The 21,104-nt window shown below is 44.6% G+C and overlaps 1 protein-coding gene, 2 non-coding genes and 1 pseudogene across 4 annotated transcripts; all 4 read left to right on the forward strand.

The window, feature by feature from the left end:
* Nucleotides 1–1,616: 1,616 nt before the first annotated feature.
* On the forward strand, nt 1,617–19,184 carry LOC115556985 (uncharacterized). 2 transcript variants are annotated; one of them, XM_030374469.1, is made up of 4 exons: nt 1,617–2,630; nt 9,974–10,001; nt 10,686–10,791; nt 17,832–19,184. In XM_030374469.1, exons 1-4 carry the CDS (start codon nt 1,619–1,621, stop codon nt 17,853–17,855), a joined length of 1,170 nt encoding a protein of 389 aa, XP_030230329.1. In that variant the 5' UTR covers nt 1,617–1,618; the 3' UTR covers nt 17,856–19,184. The 2 variants fall into 2 exon arrangements, with proteins under 2 accessions (XP_030230329.1, XP_030230328.1); XM_030374468.1 differs by lacking the exon at nt 17,832–19,184 and adding an exon at nt 10,872–11,752.
* Nucleotides 7,489–7,607, forward strand: LOC115557890 (5S ribosomal RNA). The gene has a single exon (XR_003979272.1). It is a non-coding gene; the product is annotated as a 5S ribosomal RNA (ribosomal RNA).
* LOC115557897 (5S ribosomal RNA) lies at nt 8,029–8,147 on the forward strand. The gene has a single exon (XR_003979276.1). It is a non-coding gene; the product is annotated as a 5S ribosomal RNA (ribosomal RNA).
* LOC115557894 (uncharacterized) lies at nt 8,558–8,680 on the forward strand (annotated as a pseudogene).
* Nucleotides 19,185–21,104: the final 1,920 nt, after the last annotated feature.

The raw sequence follows: 21,104 nt of genomic DNA on the forward strand, positions 1-21,104 counted from the left end.
ATTTTATAAAATCAAAACGTGGGTTTTTGGAAAAAATAAGCTTTGTGTTATGTGTGGGGCAGTTAGTTGATTACACCAGATGTGTTTTGCTATGGGTAGGTCAAAAGGTCAAGCCGCATAATAGATTTATGGCCTTTTTTAACATTACATTTTTTTTTATAAAATCAAATGGTGCTTTGTTTTACATAGGTAGGCCTTGTATTAACACATCTAAGTTGGTTTGACACAAATTCGTCCATCGAAGCCAGTGCTAAATAGATTTTTCGAATGTGTCGAATATCCAACGTCCAATAAAAACTAACTTTACCACGCTTCAAGAGCGGAGGGCAACACAACATTAGGTTTGGATTAACTGGGTGTAAAGGCGTCTTATTTTTTAGAAACGCGACCAATGCATGGTCATAACTACATGGAAAGTAGGGTCACAAGTTGATCTGGCTGCCTTTCGTGTTTTCAAGAAGTATTTGCGAATTCTAGTATACTACGGCGGCGAATTTCCCAGTGGGTCAACGGCACAATGGAATGGAATTGCGGCTTGTTATATTTTTCCCCACAATGGTACGAGTTCGAATCTCGTAATGTATGTTTTCATGTGAATAAACGTTGTGTCTCAAAGAGATATCGCCTTGCGTCACATTGATTTCCGAAGTCGCTGCTTTGCTTACAGAGAGGATATAAAGAAGGAGGACGCGACAACACCACATCAGGCGACCGAAATGATCGAATGAGCGCATAACAGGGTTTTTGGCTAGTTTCAAGCAGTGGAGGGCAACACAACATTAGGTTTGGATTAACTGGATGTAAAGGCGTCTTATTTTTGGGATACGCGACCAATGCATGGTCATAACTACATGGAAAGTAGGGTCACAAGTTGATCTGGCTGCCTTTCGTGTTTTCAAGAAGTATTTGCGAATTCTATTATACTACGGCGGTAATTTCCCCGGTGGGTCAACGGCACAATGGAATGGAATTGCGGATTGTTATATTTTTTCCCCGCAATGGTATGAATTCGAATCCCGTAATGTATCATATTTTAAACATTCATTTTCCATTTATTTCGGCTTAGAACGGTTCTACGTGACAAGTTTCTTCCAATTACACTCCAAAAACGAATGAGATTGTAATGTTTTTGACATTTTATTGAATAACAAATCAAAGAGGCAATCGCAAGGACAGCTACGTGTCTGGTCCCGATTTCCAACATCTGGCGTAGCCACGACAACAAGCGAAGCATTCGGCTGAAAGTCACCAGTTAAACCGGTCACCACTTGAACTGAAACACCGGCACTAGCTTTTCAGCGCACACTAACTTTTGAGCGCACAAAAGCGTGCGCTTTTGAAATCGCACGCACTGATTAACCTGTATCGTTGACGACAACACAGTTTCAATTCTCTCACTTGTTTCGAACATTAGCATTAGGCAACATCTTTGGTAGGTTAAGCATTGCGTGACCTCATTTGATTAAAATAGCACTCACCTGACTTTTCTAGGGCAATCAAATGGAGATGCCGGGGATTGAACCCGGGGCCTCATACATGCAAAGCATGCGCTCTACCACTGAGCATAGGCACTGTTTGGGGGAATATAATTCTCCCATTGGTTTGGGGAAGGAAAATCATGCGGACGGACATAATGGAAACGGAAAATGGAAACGGAAAAGGCTTGGATGGAGTAGACTATGGAAAGAAAGACCAGAGGGGAGAAGAGGCTGGAGAGAAAGAGAATAAATATGATAAAGAACTGACCGTGAGTGTTGAACTGATCGGGGAAGATCCAATAACGGTGATGGAGTTCATGAGAGTGACGAAAGAGGTGTGTGGGGAGTTGATGGCGTGCCGTAAAACAGGATTGAAAAAGTATGAATTGACAATGGGACATCTCAGCGGGAAAATGAAACTTATGGACGGGTTCAAAATAAGAGGGGTTAGTATAATTGCAAAAGAGCTTACCAGTGACGAAACGGTGGTGTCGTTCTTGGAGCTTCCGGCTTACACCACGGACAATGACGTTATTCTGAAGCTACAGGGGTGGGGGGTCTCAGTTGCCTCACCGATCAAAAGAAGAATGTGGCCTGGCACTAACATTGCAGACGGGACCAGGTTTCTGAAAGTGAAGTTTAATGACTTGGTCAGGTCGTTGCCGTATTCTACGAAGTTCAGCACAGCTACGGGTCCCCAGTACTTCCGGGTGATCCACGACAGACAGGAGAAGGTATGTAGGATGTGTATCCAACCGGGGCAAATTCTGAGGGACTGTCCGGAGTTCAGATGCCACAGGTGCCATGGACAGGGGCAGTATGCAAGAGAGTGTGGCACAGACGGAGAACAGAGGCAACAAGGAGGAGAAGGCGGGAGCCGGGAGACGGACGTCGGCGAGGAGGAGGAGCGACCGAGAGGAGAGGGAGGAGAAGGCGGTAGCGGAGCTGAGGCGACTGAAGCAGAAGGAAGTGGCGTTGGAGTCAGCGGGGAAGGAGAGAAGATGGACGAGGAGCAGGAAGGAATGGCAGAGGACGTGACGGCAGCGGAAGAGTTAACGGAGACGGGAGGAGAGAAGGAAAGGGAGGAGAACGGCTGCAGCGCGGACAGTGCGGTGAGGGGGACGGACGAGCGAGAGGAGCGGAGCAGCGCGGGTGAGGGAGCGAAAGGAGGGGAGAAGAACGGGGAAAAGAGTGGAATGACTGTGGTGGGACAGGGAGGAGGAAGGTCGGTGGCAAGGGGGATTAAGTGGGGGTGGAGGGCTGCTGATATAACAGAAAGTAGGAAGTGGGTGGCTTCGGATATATCAGACAGTGGGGAGGAAAACATGGAGGTGGTGGGTGGAAATAGGAAAAGACCATCGGGGAGGAAGGAGAGAGAAGATAAGGGGAAAAAAAGTGCAAATTAATAATATAACGTGTGGAATCTCTTCTCATTTATACTTTTAATGATCAGGATAACTTCTTTTAACGCTAATGGGCTAAGGAACAGGAGGCAGCAAACCTTGATGGTGTGTGAGGCAGACATAATATGTTTACAAGAGACACATTGGGATGAGGAGGTTATGAGGGTGGTTGAGAGAGAATGGATGGGGGACATGTATGTGAATAATGGTGGTGTTAAACCAAGAGGGGTAGCAATTTTAGTGAAAAGGGGAGTGGTTGAGAAAGTGACGAAGTGTGTGGATGATGGTGATGGGAGGGTGATAGGAATTACTTTTGAGTACTTGGGTAAAATATGTCGATTGTTGAATGTATGCGCCGAATGAGGTGAAGGAGAGGAGGGTTTTTTTTGAGGGATTGGGGGGAATGTGTGTGGAAAACTGTTTGGTGGTGGGTGACTTTAACGTGTGGTGTGGGAGGTTGGATGCGTCTGCAAGTATGTGTTTCAGGAATGACTTGTCAAGAGGTGTGTTGGAGGAGGTTATGAGAGACAATGGTTTAATAGATGTGTGGAGGGAAGGAATCCAGAGGGGAGGGTTTTTTCAAGGAGGCAAGTGGTGAGAGGAGTTTTAAAACAGAGTAGGATAGATTTAGTCTTGAGTACAAACGGCATTGCAGGTAGGATAGGGAGAATTGAGTATAAGGTTACTGCGCTCAGTGATCACATGGTGTTAGGGTTTAATTTAGGTCAGGGGTTTGAGAGGAGAGGGGGAGGCGTGTGGTGTATGAATGGTGAGTTACTGAGAGAAGAAAAGTACAAAAGGAAAGTGAGAGAATGTATATTGAGGAGGAAGAATGAGAGAATGTATGAGGAGGACATTGGGAGGTGGTGGGAGAGTTTCAAAGGAGAGATAAAGGAATTGAGTATGGGTTATAGTAGAGGCAGGAATATGACACAGAGAGAGAGAGAGAGGAGGTTAAAGGGAGATTTAGCTAGAGAGGCAAAGAGAGCGGATGAGGTGGTAGGCTATGATTTGGGGAAGTATATTAGAATTAAGGATGAACTGAAGGAGATAGAACAGAGGAGGTGTATGGGTGCAATAGTCAGAAGTAGGGCCAGATATGTGATTGAGGGAGAGAAATGTACAGGATTCTTTTTAGGATTAGAAAAGACGAAGCAGAAGAAGAATTATTTAGAAAAGGTGGAAGGAAAGGAAGGGGAGATGATTACTGATTTTGTAGGGATAGCTGAAAGAGTAGAAGATTTTTATAGGGATTTATTTAGGAAAGAAGAAGTGGATGAGGAGAGTATGAGGCAGGTGTTGGATAGTGTGAAAGCCAGGTTGAGCGATGATGATAGGGAGATGTGTGAGACAGGAATACGGACGGGTTAAATAAATGAAGCGATAGGAGGGTTAGGGAGAAATAAGAGTCCAGGGATAGATGGGTTAATTGGTGAATTTTATGTTGAGTTTAGGGAGGAGTTAGTGCCAGTGCTGGAGAGGTTATTTAGATGGATAGAGGAGAAGGGCGAGATGCCGCTGAGCATGTCGACAGGGTTAGTAACGGTGATACACAAGAAAGGGAGTAGGGTTAAGCTACAGAATTATAGGCCACTTAGTATGTTGAATGGTGATTATAAAGTTTTAGCAAGGGTGTTAGCCAACAGGGTCAAACAGGTAATAGGGAAGGTGGTGGGAAGCACACAGGCATATAGTATACCAGGTAGGGACATAGCAGACACAATTAGCAGTATTAGGGACACAATAGAATATATGAAGAGAGATAAAGGGGGGATAGTTGTAAGTTTAGATTTGAACAAAGCATTTGATAGGGTGGATCATGATTATTTATATAGGGTGTTAGATACATTTGGTTTTGGGCACAGGTTGGTAGGATGGATAAAGAGGATGTACGACAGGGCAGTGAGTTGCGTTAAAATCAATGGGATAGTCACAGACGCATTTAGACTGGAAAGGTCGGTTAGGCAAGGCTGTCCGCTGTCGGCACTGCTGTACTCCTTGTCGGCAGAGCCGCTAGCGGCACTTCTTATGCAAAATGATAGGATTAGGGGTGTAGAGTTGCCAGGGGGGCGGGTTAGTTTATTATTTCAGTATGCAGATGACACGACAGTTACAGTTAGGGACAGGGAAAGTGTAGTTGAGGTTTTAGGTAGTGTAGAGTTGTATGGCAGGGCATCAGGGGCGAAAATAAACATGGAAAAGTCAGAAATCATGTATGTAGGTGTGGAGAGAGCAGGTAGGAGGGAGATAGGATTGAAAGAGAAAAAGGATTATTTTAGGATGTTAGGTGTGAACTTAGGGATAGAGGATAAAGAAGGGAGAGATATGCAGTTTGAAGGGATAATGAATGGTATTAGGAAGACGTTAAGGTTTTGGAAACTTAGAGGGTTGAAGCTGAAGGGGAAGGTGACAGTTGTGAATGCGCTGGTAATGAGCAAGCTTGTGTATGCAATGAATGTGTTGGATGTGCCTGATAGAGTTTTGAAGGAGGTGGAGAGAATGGTGAGTGAGTTTGTGTGGGGTGGGAAGGGAGTTAGGATAGCCAGGGAGGTGATGGAAAATGAGTATGAGGATGGTGGGTTAAAATTGATTAATTTAGAAAGGAGAAAGAAAGCACTTAGGGTGAAAATGGTGGTGAGATATTTAAAGGACAAGAGGGATCATATATGGAAGGTGTTTTTAAGGGAAGCAATTAATAAATGTGGTGGGTGTGGAGAGAGTGGAGTGTATATGGAACTAAAGAAAGGTATGTTGAGTGGAGTGTCTGAGTTTTATAAGGAGGTGTTGGGAGCGTGGGGAGAGTTTGTGAAATGTGTGAAGTATGAGTGTAAGGATGTTAAGCAGGTATGGGAGCAACCAGTGTTTTTAAATCCAAAAATCACATTTGAAGGGAACACAATTTATAACAGGGTGATTTGGAGAGCAGGGGTTAGGAAGGTGAAGGATTTAGTTTATGAGTATGTACCTGGGTTCATGAGGGCACAGGTAATGGTCGAAGAGGTGAGGGAAAGAGGGGATGAAATATGGTTGGGTACGGCACAGGGAGTGTTGGAAAGGATCAAGGAGGGTATGCCGAGAGAATGGGTAGGGATGATTCAGAGAGAGGCTGTGGTGAATGGAGAAGGAGAGATAGAAATGTATGTGGGGGAAGGAGAAAGGAGGGTGAGTCTGAAGAGTTTGAAAACGAGAGTCATGTATAGATGTTTAAGAGGGAAAGAAGTGAGGAGACCGGCTGCAGAGAAAGTATGGGTTAGAGTGTTGATTGATATGGATGTAGGGGGAATATGGAGGAATTTAAGAGTGAAATGGAACTGTATTGAATGTGAAGATTTTGATTTCCTTTTGCGGCACAATAGGGTGTTTAACAATTTAATAATCAGTAGGTTTGATGTGAATGTGAGGAAGGAATGTGATGTGTGCGGAGTGGGGGTGGAAACGTGTATGCATGAGTTTGTTGAATGTTGTGAGTTGGAGGGATACTTTGGGAAAATTAAAGGATTAATAAACAGATGTTGGGGAGGAGGGTTTGTGGAGAGAATGGAATGGAGAGAGTTGTGGCTGTTTGGGGTGATAAGTAAGGTGGAGGGTTGTAATGTTAATCTGTTAAATTATGTTTTAAGCCACGCAAGGTATGCTGTCAAGCTCAGGAGGAATTTGGCCCATTATGAGGAGAAGAGAGTTGAGGTATGGAGTGTTTTTAAAAGTATAATGAGAAGAGATGTGAATATGGTTTATAGATATGTTGGGGAAGATGAGTTTCTGGGAGGGTTTGTGGAGGGGAGCACTTTTGTTGTGCTTGGAGGCGATGGGGAAGTGAAATTGGATTTTGGATGAGTTGAGGTCAGCAGGGTGACTATTTTTTATTTCTTGTTAATTAGTGTTTTAAGTTCATGACTTTTTTGATTTGGTGAGGGGCCAGTGTATTGAAGGTTTTTACAAAAGCATCCTGGCTAACCCAGTATTGTTTGTAGTTATTTTGGTTTGAGATGGATCTGAAGTATCTTTCTTGTTTTATTTGTTTTATGTTTTATTTATGTATGATGGTGTATGTATATATTTTTTGTTATTAAAAAAAAAAAAAAAAAAAAGGCACGCCCGATCTCGTCTGATCTCGGAAGCTAAGCAGGGTCGGGCCTGGCTAATACTTGGATGGGTGACCGCCTGGGAATACCAGGTGCTGTAAGCAATATACTTATTCAACTCGAGCTCATTGGATGCAATGGCCTACCGTGCGCTGATCTTTAGCGCCTACTGTTTTGGAGAATTTAAGCAACATACAGACTATGACGACGTCTCCTCAAACTCTATTTGTGAAACATGTGGACAGTGTAGTGACGTAGCAGAGAGCTGCAATGACGGCGGTCCACCTTAGTCCATCCCAGGTTTTGCAACGCTACGTTTCTTCAAAAGATCACGCAAACGATGACGCCCAAGCAGTGTAATGCATTGCGTTCAAATATGTAACTCTGAGTCTGGAATAACGTATTCATTCATTCATTATGGATCTAATCATTGTTTCTGTACAAGTCCTGTCTCTGGCCACGGCAGCACTCTCACTCCTTACGTCCTCCTCCTGTATAAAAGCTAATATGGTCAATTATATAAATGCTTACGGCCATACCACCATAGGCACGCCCGATCTCGTCTGATCTCGGAAGCTAAGCAGGGTCGGGCCTGGTTAGTACTTGGATGGGTGACCGCCTGGGAATACCAGGTGCTGTAAGCATTATACTATTTCAACTCGAGCTCATTGGATGCAATGGCCTACCGTGCGCTGATCTTTAGCGCCCACTGTTTTGGAGAATTTAAGCAACATACAGACTCTGACGACGTCTCCTCAAACTCTATTTGTGAAACATGTGGACAGTGTAGTGACGTAGCAGAGAGCTGCAATGACGGCGGTCCACCTTAGTCCATCCCAGGTTTTGCAACGCTACGTTTCTTCAAAAGATTACGCAAACGATGACGCCCAAGCAGTGTAATGCATTGCGTTCAAATATGTAACTCTGAGTCTGGAATAACGTATTCATTCATTCATTATGGATCTAATCATTGTTTCTGTACAAGTCCCGTCTCTGGCCACGGCAGCGCTCTCACTCCTTACGTCCTCCTCCTGTATAAAAGCTAATATGGTCAAGTCTATAATTGCTTACGGCCATACCACCTTAGGCACGCCCGATCTCGTCTGATCTCGGAAGCTAAGCAGGGTCGGGCCTGGTTAGTACTTGGATGGTTGACCGCCTGGGAATACCAGGTGCTGTAAGCAATATACTTTTTCAACTCGAGCTCATTGGATGCAATGGCCTACCGTGCGCTGATCTTTAGTGCCCACTGTTTTGGAGAATTTAAGCAACATACAGACTCTGACGACGTCTCCTCAAACTCTATTTGTGAAACATGTGGACAGTGTAGTGACGTAGCAGAGAGCTGCAATGACGGCGGTCCACCTTAGTCCATCCCAGGTTTTGCAACGCTACGTTTCTTCAAAAGATCACGCAAACGATGACGCCCAAGCAGTGTAATGCATTGCGTTCAAATATGTAACTCTGAGTCTGGAATAACGTATTCATTCATTCATTATGGATCTAATCATTGTTTCTGTACTAGTCCCGTCTCTGGCCACGGCAGCGCTCTCACTCCTCCTGTATAAAAGCTAATATGGTCAAGTCTATAATTGCTTACGGCCATACCATCTTAGGCACGCCCGATCTCGTCTGATCTCGGAAGCTAAGCAGGGTCGGGCCTAGTTAGTACTTGGATGGGTGACCCCCTGGGAATGGCTCATGACCCCCGAAAGTCCCTATCCCTCAACCCTGCGATTGATCCAAAAGGATCGAGAATCAAAATGGACGGCTCCATCTGGTGGCCACCGGTGGGATTTTTTATTTCAAGAAATATTATGTGCAAGGCCTAGATTATCAAAATCCGCTAGTCTGCTGAATGTTTTGTTTATTATTTTCATACTTTGAGTTGATGTAGCTGATGAGATTCATATAATCAAGTGGAAAAGTGTTTAATTGTTGCATTTTTGGGCTGAATTAAGAAAAATAATAAGAATGTATTCAGTGCACTCACTTTGTCTGGATGACAGAGCCATTCACAGAACTCATTATTTTGACCACACAAGGAGTGCAGCCAGCAAAGTGGGGGTGTATTCACACCTCTGGTTGCGGGAGAGAAGACACAAGGACTTCTAATTTCTTTGGTGTGTTTTTTCTTTCCACTACCCCACCCCTTGTGAAAGCCAAACACACAGAGACTCCAAAATTCTTTTAAAACTTTTATTTTTCACCCAGAATGTGTTTCATTGAAAAGGCAATGCATATAAAACACAAGTAAACAAGATCTGTTTAGTTAAAAGCTCGCCAACCACGACAAGGTACAGATCTACAGGCGAGAACACAAGAGCATGAGACGAGAGACAAACATGTACTACCATTTGCAAACATTTAGTTAAACATGGAGCTGACAGACATGCAAACATCAAAAGGAAAGGCACATATAAATAACGTTAATAATAATCAAAAAATCTCAACAATTGAAGAACACACACTTATACTTAAGATACAACTCAACAATTGGCTTGTACAGGCTAAAGTGCAATAATGAACATGATTATCCAAAGACTCAGGTGACCAATCAACAAATAAAGGCTCAAGCTGTTCCTCCCTTTTGTGTTTTTTTGTGTTTTCTTTAGCAAACTTTTGTTAAAACTGAAGCAGACAAATACATACAAACATCACAAACACATGAAGCTGACAAAGACAAACAACAATCATGACAAAAACACAGATTATCTGAACATGAACAACCACTAAAGAGTATGTCAACTGATTGTGTTAGATTGGAACTGATTAAGGTTAAAAAGATTGGCCTCGATATTGAAAATAGACCAGAATGGATACTACAAAGTTAATTTTAACAGCAATATAAATAATAAATAAAAGACTAACAAAGAACTTCAAGTAAAACTGCAAAGTGCATTTTTTTTAACGATATAAATAAATAGAGAGTGCTTGCTGAAGCACTTTAATAACCCACACAAAGACAGAGACAAACACACACAAACAAGCCTCTTTCTCTCTCTTACAGATGGCAGAGGAACAGTGGCATCACAGAGGTAAGTTATTCACACACACACGCACACACACACTCCTTTCCAACTCTGCATCCACGACACCCTTAAAGTTGTCATACACCACATTGTCGAAGCCAGGGGTAGTGGACTTCCTAGTGGATGGACAGTAGGAAAACATTTTCTGCATGCTTCCATGCAGCCACTTTCTCCTTGGAAGGGGTGTACCTCTTCCGCTGTTCACCAGTTTGGCACGTGGCAAGCCCCACATGGCCTTGAGGACTTGTTAGGCATGAATGCCTTCACTGTTGGTGCAGGAGGGACAAAGCTCTGGCTGCAGGATGGCCAGAGCTTTGTCCAGGACGGAGGACAGGGCGGAGGGGGCCTGTGCGGGGAGGACCAGCAGTATGGGTGCTGCCGACACAGGGGGTGGGCCGTAGGTCAACGCAGCAGGTGGCCTCGGCTGGAGGTGGGTGGGCGCAGGAGGCCTCGGCAGAATGGGGGTGGGCACAGCAGGCCTCGGCCGGGTGGAGGACGACAAACCAAGTGGGCTGAACGGGCCGGTTCGCGGGAGTCACATCCTCTGGCTCATCAACAAATAATCTGGAAACATAAAATACACGTGATCAGTATTGATATGAGGTGTGTGCTATTTGCTTTCCACAGCCAACAGGTGAAACAAAGTGCTTATGACAACTTACCTCCGCTTCTCAACACGTCTCTTTCCAGCCTCGTGATGGATGAGCCGGTACTGGACCTGAGGCCGGTCTGGCGGAGGGAGGGATGTTGGCAGCGCAGGAGCCTCCGGGAACGGTGCGTCCGACAGCACTTTCAGGTGAGGAGTCACCTTGTGAGAGAAGGAGAAGTCGCTCCTTCTGCCACTTCAGCAGCTCGTTCTGCTCTCCCTGCTGGCAGTACTGGAACAGCAGCCACACCAGCCAGCCGACATCATTCTCCACAAGCCACCTGAAGGTCTGACCGTCGTACTACCCGAACGTGATGACTAGCTGACCTTTCCACAGCTCAGCCCCCGACCTCTTGGCAGCCGCCTCTGCTGTCTTGAGATCCAGCCATTTAGGGTCAACAACAGTGCTGCTGCGGGCCTCTGCCACAGACCTTGCTGCCTCTGTACAGTACAGCCTGGCCTCTCCTTGCCGGTACAAAATTATGTTGGGGTACTGGTGTAGCTGTTGATGGCTGACAAGCGATGGTTTAGTGGCCAAGCTCTTCCCGCAGACATCACAGGTAAAGGTCTCCCTGGCGATGGCATGGATCTTCAGATGCCTCGCCAGGTCTGACTTTTCACTGAATGTCTTGTTGCACACGGTGCACTGATGTGTAGGCATGTTCCATCTGGTACAGTAAAACATGAATAAATGAGTACAACTAAAAGCAGATTATTTAGATTGACAATATGTAGCCCTTTATTATACAGAAATGTGCTGTTGGTGTATTAGCCTAGGACAACACGCTCGCCAGATTGTTATCTATGTTGTTAGAAATTAGCTACTGTTTACCAGGTATGCAGCGCATCCCATGCAACAAGAGATTAACACGGTCGCCAAATTGCTTCATGTTACAATTACTCTCGCATCAGCTGTTGTCTAAACGGTCACATTTACCCATATTAACACATATCCACATCAAATTGACCAAGACAACGTTGATTGTCGCCGAAAAGCAACAAGTTTGCAGGTATGCGACGTATGCCCTTACTCATTGTAAACAGTGTCGTTAGCCGCGCCTAGCTATCGTTACAAAACACACATTAATCAGCTTATTATTTCAACGACCCTTGGGTGAATATCAACCTGGTCTCACAGGAATCCGTGTAATGACTACGGACGCTTAACTCGAAATCCGTAGCCACATCACGGAAACACGCCGATTTCCGTGATGTGGCCACGGAATTCGCTCCAATGCAAGTTAATGACACTGATGTTCCGTGGCTCACACACGGATCCCCGTTTCAACGAGCGAGTTGACCACGGGGATTAATTCAAAACCCGTGGTGGTCTCACTGAAACACTTAAATTGTCCTTGATGTGTCCACGGAAGTTGCTCCAATGCAAGTAAATGACACTGATATTCCGTGGCACACACACAGATTCCCGTTTCAATCTGTGTGTGTGCCAAAGTTGACCACGGCGGGGGCTTGACTCAAAATCCGTGCTGGTCTGACGGAATCACTTAAATTGTCCGTGATGTGGCTATGGAATTGGCTCCAATGCAAGTAAATGTCACTGTTATTCCGTGGCTCACACACGGATCCCCGTTTCAACGAGCGAGTCGACCACGGGCGCTTAACTCACAGTCCGTGGTGGTCTCACGGAATCACTTAAATTGTCTGTGATGTGGCTACGGAATTGGCTCCAATGCAAGTAAATGACACTGTTATTCCGTGGCTCACACACGGATCCCCGTTTCAACGAGCGAGTCGACCACGGGTGCCTAACTCACAGTCCGTGTTGGTCTCACGGAATCACTTAAATCGTCCGTGATGTGGCCACGGAATTTGCCCCAATGCAAGTAAATGACCGACCCGGTATCACGCAATTGCGTGCTCCTGCGCACAAACGTTAATCTATTGAAGCGTGTTCCCGAGCACGATAGTCCGACTTTTTGCGTGTTGCACAAAACGAAATGTAAACCAATGCATTCTGAATGGGAGTGTTCTAAGACAATTAACGTGCTCCACAAAACGGTACGAGAGAGAGAGAAAGAGAGAGCGGGAGGGACAGAGAGAGAGAGAGAGAGAGAGAGAGAGAGAGAGAGAGAGAGAGAGAGAGAGAGAGAGAGAGAGAGAGAGAGAGGCTTCAGAAAGGGTGTGCGCAGATAGTACAGTGCACCCTAGTTATGTTTATGCCAAAACCTATACATATAATTAGGCTGTGGAAATTGCAATAAGTTAAGAACACAACTTCGCACGTTGAGCACACAGCCGTGTGACTCGTTTATTTTGTAAAAAAGAAAACCGGAAAACAAAGCGTGCTGAAGGTAAACAAATCCAGCATGGTCTGTGACGTCATGAGACGCACGTACTCCTTAGGGACCGCGATCCCTGAACCACCAAGAACGTAAATGACATGCAGTAAATAACAACACAATTGAAAGAACAACACATAACGAAATACTGTAGGTGAATTATGTTACGGTCACTACAAGGCTATAATTATATTATTTAGCGTGTAATGAGACAATCTATAGCCAAATTGTCGAAGATGCCCGAGGGGGGGGGACACGTTAGTTGAGGGGGGGGGGGGGGGGGGGGGGGGGGGGGTGGGGACACGTTTGTTGAGGGGGGGGGAGACACGTTTGTAGGGGGTTCAACTGAGAACCCCAATTCCCAGAATCCCCCGCGGCTCCGGAACACGGCGTAGCTTATATTAATCTTTATTATCTGAATGGGAAATGCAATATTTTAGGACAGATACACCATTAAACGCGTTTCTAATGACATTTCTAGCGAGAAATGTACATTTTCCTTACATAATCTTCAATCAGTGAATGTGTATGATCTTTATTAATCTTTATTATCTGAATGGGAAATGCAATATTTTAGGACAGATACACCATTAAACGCGTTTCTAATGACTTTTCTAGCGAGAAATGTACATTTTCCTTACATAATCTTCAGTCAGTGAATGTGTATGATCTTTATTAATCTTTATTATCTGAATGGGAAATGCAATATTTTAGGACCGATTCACAGTTAAACGTGTTTCTAATAACATTTCTAGCGAGAAATATACTTTTTACTTGCATAATCTTCAGTCAGTGATTGTGTCTGATCTTTAGTTTTATAGTTATTAGGATTTGATCGGCTCGCTCGCATGTTTCAACGACGTCAGGTTGCTTTCGCTAAACTAGCAGCTCACGTGCTTCCTGCGTTTGTGTTATTAAACTGTTACTTTATGTTACTTTAATGATATCATCTTGTTAGAAACACGTATATCTGAGAGCCAACCCAGTCGCCAAAAGCATACGTTGACAGTGTACTTTTCGTGAACACTGGATTACGTCGCATTTCAACATAAAATAGCGTGTTATACAGACACACACACGCACGCACACGCACAGACACACACACACACACAAGCACACACAAGCACACGCACGCACAGACACAGACACACACACACACACACACACACACACACACACACACACACACACACACACACGCACACACGCACACGGTGCATTTCGCTGCTAAAACAACAACAAAAAAATATTCCCTCAAATATTATTACTTTCAAAACGTTGGCCAAAATGGCCAATAATATCATTTTTTATTTGGGATGCTTCTAGGACATTTTGGGTGGATTTTGAACGGTATGTGGGGGGCACGTTTTTTGCAGGACCTGGCAACCCTGCGCTGTTGCCCGAGATCTGGATCCACCCCGGCGTGGTGCCGTCTCCTTTTGACCTTTTGACCCCAGACTTCTGGGGGAATAGCTGAATCAATTCATTAGTCAATCAGAAGCATGTAAATATCTTCCCGGTGGCGTAAGAGGACGAACAAGGTGTCCTTCAACATCTACGCTTCCAGGAGATTGCAACGGTGCCACACATGAGCATATTCGAACATGTTTAATGGTAGTAATTAGCTGTCGAAATTGGAGGCCTTAATCAATACTGAGCAGCTATTGATTTGCTTCCCGATAAAGATTTGTCACAAATGACATGTTATTTAGCATCTACACGTTGAGCTGAGTCCAATGACACCAAGAACGACACTCTAGCTAATGGTAACATGTGTTTTTCATGGTACACCTAGGTCTAGGACATGATCTCGGTGTAGCAAGAGGCCGAGCTTGATCTCATTGGACTCAGCTTAACGTGTAGATGCTAATTAACATGTAATTTGTCAAAAATCTCCATCGGGAAGCAAATCTATAGCTGGTCATTATTGATAAAGGCCTCCAAAATCAACAGCTAATTACTACCCCGAAACATATTCAAATATGATCATGTGTGGCACTGTTGCAATCGTCTCGAAACGTAGATGTCAAAGGACACCTTGTTTGCTCTGTTGCACCACCGGGAAGATATTTTCATACTTCTAATGGATTGATTCATATTTTAAGGTTCTCGGAGTGAGACTTTAAGTGGCTGCAGCAGAAGTGTTGAGACGAAAGATGATATCAAGAGATTTATAGAATATTCCCATTCACATTATGATTCTTCGTCGTAACATCCGACCAAACATCCTTTACATTCACAGAGCGAAGATTATGAAAGTCCAGGCTCAGCAAGTGCTCCATCTCGTTGCAACTGCACCCAGCGGCTCCCTTGCAAGATTTTGGCCTGAAGTTCTTCCCAGACCAACACCCTAGCCATCCAACATGCATATCTGAGAATCAGGCCTCTCTTTAATAATGACAAAAAGTTATGAGAGAAACACACATTAACTTTTTGTTATCTCATAAGCGGCGTGGTGCCGGCTCCTTTTGACCTTTTGACCCCCGACTTCAAAAACGTGGCCACAGGCCAGCTGTGTCTACACACCTTTAGCCACAAATGTACACCTCCATCCCACAAAAAATGGGGACTAGAAACTAACTTCTGTCTTATGTACATTTACTGTACTGTTGGAGGTCACGTCCCTTTGCCGACCTTTTCGAGATAGCTAGGGATGCTAAGATGTTTACACACATTTCCCGGGGCCCCGTGTACGACATATCCGAGATTTGGAGTTCTAGCCCTTAGAGAAAAAAAGTTTTCTCAAATGGAGTGTCATTTGGACAAAGCCCCTCAGAAGTGTAGCCTGCAAGACCTAATGGTTCAGAATGTGGTGGAAAAACAGTTTTTGAGATAGGAAGGTCCTACCGCCCTGAAATTTTAATATCTTATTCTAGGGCCTAACTGGGACCTCCGCACCGAAACTTGGCCCGGTCGGACCCCGAGGGCAGGAAGGGGGGGCCTGCCCTCGGGGTCTGACCGGGCCAAGTCTCGGGCAGGAAGGGCCCCCCCTTCCTGCCCGAGACTGGCGCTGGGGGGTCCTGGGACTCCTCCTGGGGGGTTCCCTGCATGGCGTCGGGTCCATTGTGTGTTTTAATGTGTTCCATGTTTTTATCTTCACTGTGTGCTTCCTTTACATCATCATGTTATTGAGGCCTTCCATCTCTTGTACTGCCCCATTTATTACATTGGAGGCTTCTGTTATGTGAAAGGATGGTATGAATGTGTGAATGGTTTCACTATGCCTTATTTATCTTTTATATATATTTATTTACCTATTTACTTATTTATTTTATCTATTTTGTGTTTTTTATTTTATCTATTTCTATCTTATTCGCCAGCACATATTTTTCCCTGTGTGTTTTTAACACTTCTTGCATGCTTTTACCATGTCTTTATAGATATTTATGTATGTGCATTGTTACATTAAAGGGGTTCCTGCATTATTCACCCATGAATTCTGACCCTGACCCTAACCCTGACCTTAACCCTGACCCTGACCCTGACCCTAACCCTAACCCTCTCTTCACAGCACAATACCAACCAACCTCTTGGCACCCATCCCAACCCCAATCATCCTTCCCCTTCCCTCCTTCCCTACCCAAACTCCTTCCCTTTCCCCACACCTAACCCTAACCCTAACCTCCCAACCTCCCCCTCTGCTAACCATAACCTCTGACCCCTCCACACACCTAACCCTAACCCCAACCCCTCCTACTCTCCTAACAATAACCTCTGACCCCTCCACACACCTAACCCTAACCCCAACCCCTCCCCCTCTCCTAACCATAACCTCTGACCTCTCCACACACCTGACCCTAACCCACAGATTCCCCTCACTACCATCCTACCCTTCGTCACCACCTTCTCCCGTAGAACCCTCTCCCTACACCACAGCATCAACTCTCACTTCACCACCGTACAAGAACAACATGCACCACTACAACAACACAAAATCATTTCTGCGTACAGGAAAAACAAAAGCCTCAAAGATCTCCTGGTCACCTCCACCTTCTCCCGCAAACCCACACGACCACCACCGTCTACCACACACTACTTCAAACCACACAACTCCATCACCAACCCACATAGCCACACCACTCTACCCATCCTCCACCCCCAAGCAATGATTCCCCCAACACGGTCTACATCATCACATGCACACACCGCCACAAACACTCCATTGGAGAAACGAAACATCGCATGATCATCCGACTGAAACAGCAACTCCTCGACATCAAACACCAGCACCTACAAACCACTCTGGATCAACATTTCACACAACAACCCGTCACCCACCTCACCATCGCTGGGTTAGAATCAGACCCCAGATGGACCACCCAACAACGCAAACACATAGAGCACCAAAGGATCACCCAGGTTACATACACTCACACCCACAGGCCTGAAGGAAAAATCCTGAACCATAACACACATTCACCACAACCAGCATACACCCTTCACCTATTACACATATACTACACCCACTCTATACGTCCATCTTACACTTTACATACATTCATCATTTACCATCCATTACACTTTTATCACTTACTATCCATATCACATTCACCCTACACCTATAACACATTCATCATACAGCCACTACACATTCATTATTCATAACACACCTATTACACATTCATCATACTCCCATTATACATTCATTATTCATAATACACTAAGTACACATTCATTACGCCTGCATTACACCCACCACACACATTATTCACTCATTACACTTATTACACCCACACTACAACCACCACCTATTACGCATTTATTACACATCCTTCTTTCACTTCACATCCATTCATCATGTGTGTGTGTGTGTGTGTGTGTGTGCGTGTATAATGTGCGTGTGTATAATGTGTTTGTGTTTGTGTGTGTGTGGCGGACGGCTGGGTGCAGGTAAGAAGGACGTCTCAGAGCTGATCCAAAGATACAGGAAGGACGGGCCCTGACCTCTGACCTCCCATCTGGAGCCTCATGTGACCCGGCCAGAGGACGGGCTCTGACCTCTGACCTCCCACCTGGAGCCCCGTGTGACCCGACCAGAGGACGGGCTCTGACCTCTGACCTCCCACCTGGAGCCCCATGTGACCCGGCCAGAGGACTCCCCCATTTATTACATTGGAGGCTTCTGTTATGTGGAAGGATGGTATGAACGTGTGAATGGGTTTACTATGTTTTACTATGTTTACTATATTTATATATATACTATATTTATATAACTATTTATTTATTTATTCATTTTATCTATTTTGCACTTATCTGCCAGCACTTATCTTTACCCTATGTGTTTTTAATACTTCTTGCATGCCCTTCCCATGTTTTTATATATATACAGTATACATATGTATATATTGTGGCAGACGCCAGGGAGGAGTGAGGGGAGTGGTAGGTCTGGCAACCTGCTGGCTCCACCCCCAAGCCATATATGGACTTTCTCACATTAACGAGGCGAGCCTGGGGATCGTTAAGCAGGGGTGCTTGGTGCTTAAAAGAGCTAGCAAACGACAGACCGGGGAGGTTGGAGTTGGAAGAGGAGCTAGGACTATAAGAGGACAGGCAGGATCTGTGTGATCGCCTGGCAGTGTGGTACGCCCTGAGAGAGAGAGACAGGTGGAAGGTGTTGGACGGACATTGAACTGGAGCATAAAGGACGTGGATGACCCTTTTCCCACCCTGGTTTTCATTTACTCGGTAAATAAACCGTTCTGCGTTTGAACTACTCTGTGTGTTGTGACATTTTATCTATCCGACTTGGTAGCGTGGAAACCCCACACCCACTGGCCCGCTACAATATGTATATGTGTACATTTTTACATTAAAGGGGTTCCTGCATTATTCACCCATGAATTCTGATTCAGATTGCAGTGTGCTCCTCTTTATTCATATATTTTGTGTTTATGCACATAATTCACTTTCTATGAGAGGATGTGTATGGATGGGCCCTGCCTGGATTCCCCTGGGGGTCAGAAAAGGGAATAGAACAGAAAGTCGACTTACCTTTGCTCCGCGCCTCCTCAGACCCAAGCTGCTGCTCCTACAATACGATACAAGACGGTATTAAATGAAACTGATAACAGGGGATCTGAAAATATAACTTCAGTTCTGATGAACACTATTACAATATTACTATCACTGATGAATACTGTTATAATATTACTATCACTAATGTATACTGTTATCACTAATGAATACTGTTATAATATTACTATTGTCAAGTTCTCTCCTTTTTTGTGCGTTCTCCACTTGAAGGAGATTGGTGCATCCACTCAGAGTTCCTGCTTGGTTTCACTCAATAAACAAACTGTTTCCTCTTTATCTTCTTTTATTGAAGCCTCAATTGATGGTCAGTTGTAAGTAATTCAGTTGTTAGCAAGGTGAAAAACCATCAAAAAACAGAAAAAGGAAACATTGATTTCACAATGTGAAATCAAATGCAAACAGAAAAATAAACATATTTAAAATGATTCCATTATTTCTCTTAAAGTAATCAAAGTGTAAAATAAATTCTCACACTATTTATCATTCTTAATGTTATTCAGGTTTTTTACTTAAACTTAGTTCTAATTATAAATATATAATATTTACTTCTTATTTAAATAATAACATCCCACCATAATCCTTTTAAACATGAGCCCACCAGACAATCATGTAGCATAATTCAATCCGTTTAACTTCAACAATCATATTGTGGCGAGCAGCAGGTGAAGGACGAGACGGGAGCCCAGGTTTAGCAGTCGGCCGCAGCTCCACGCCCCATACACCGCTGGACAACGGAGCTGCCTTTAATAACACCAGCACGGTACACACTAGAACACACGCCACCATTCAACCACACTAACACTTTCAGTAATGGTGCAATGAACACAACATGAACACAAGAGTCACCAACACACCCCGACATCGATAAACCCCAACCCATGAACCCTGATTAGTTTACCAACCACTAATGACCCAGGAGGGCCCCGAAACGGTCCCACCCCCTAGAACAGTAGAACCCCCAGAATCCTTAGCGAAGGCCCTCGTCTGCCAGACCCCAGAGTCAGCAGGAGCCCTGGGGGTGTGGTCGGGGCCCACCTCCTTCAGGGCCCCCACCTGATCCGTCGTAGGGGGCCGTTGGAGCACCGTTCGGGGGCGGCTGGGACGAGGAGGGGTGGCACTCAATTGCAAAATAATAGAGACTGGGAGAGAGAGAGAGAGAGAGAGAGAGAGAGAGAGAGAGAGAGAGAGAGAGAGAGAGAGAGAGAGAGAGAGAGAGAGAGGGAGAGAGGGAGAAAGAGAGATAGGGAGAGAGAAAGAGAGACAGAGAGTGTGTATCCAGCCCTCTGTCTGTGGTTTCTTTTTACAACCGACACAGAGAGACTGAGCCCCCATCCCCCCCCCCCAACAACCAAAACCCAGGGAGGAGGTCCAAGAATAATATCGGAAAAACATTTGCTGTTCTATTAATAATTTCTGATTAATATATAATTATTCTTAAGGCACTTATGGAAGCATTATTTAGTAATAAAAAGAGTACCGTATTGGTCTGAATATAAGACGACCCTAATTATAAGACGACCCCCGTTTTTCAACACAAACATTTAGAAAAAAAGATTTGCAGACCACATTTGCAGAACAAAGAACTTTTCTTAATAACAATATTAAAAACACAGTGGTTTGGTTTGTTGTGTGTCCTTTTTTGTTTTATTTATTAATAAAACAAATAAAATATATGGCAATAATAATAATGCCAGTAAAGGCCACGGCACTTTCAAGGCAAAATATGTACAGTATGATTCAAAATGAATATCAAGCAACATTGTGAATATTTTTAAATAACAGAGAAAATACAGGCCACATATTTAACTAAACTTAATTCGCCAAATTTCTCCTCCGATGTGACGTCTCTCTATCCCTCACACGCGTCCTCTGCCCCGCTGTGTTCACTCTCGCTGTCATCGCTCCCCAGCTGCTCCGCTTCCAGCGGTTCCTCCCAAAGCGCGTTTTTTCTGACGTAGTCAAAAACTCTCCGGTCAACCTCACTGAAACGACCACTTTGAGGTCCACGGTAGATTTGCGCTGACTGTTGGCATCTTTGAGACGTTGTTTTGGTGCTCGCCATCTTCTTACGTTACTCTCCGTGACCCCAAACTTCTTGGCAGCTTGGCAGTTGTTACTTGACTCTGCCTT

This window comes from Gadus morhua, chromosome 13, assembly GCF_902167405.1.
Source record: "Gadus morhua chromosome 13, gadMor3.0, whole genome shotgun sequence".
Classification (NCBI taxonomy): Eukaryota; Metazoa; Chordata; class Actinopteri; order Gadiformes; family Gadidae; genus Gadus; species Gadus morhua.

Bases quoted from the DNA above. Each gene is read 5' to 3' on its own strand.
- LOC115556985 (XM_030374468.1), top strand. From the start codon at position 1,619: ATGCGGACGGACATAATGGAAACGGAAAATGGAAACGGAAAAGGCTTG. The intron at 2,631-9,973 runs GTGAGGGAGCGA...TCTCTCTTACAG, and splicing joins AGAGGAGCGGAGCAGCGCGG to ATGGCAGAGGAACAGTGGCA. The intron at 10,002-10,685 runs GTAAGTTATTCA...GTCTCTTTCCAG, and splicing joins GGAACAGTGGCATCACAGAG to CCTCGTGATGGATGAGCCGG.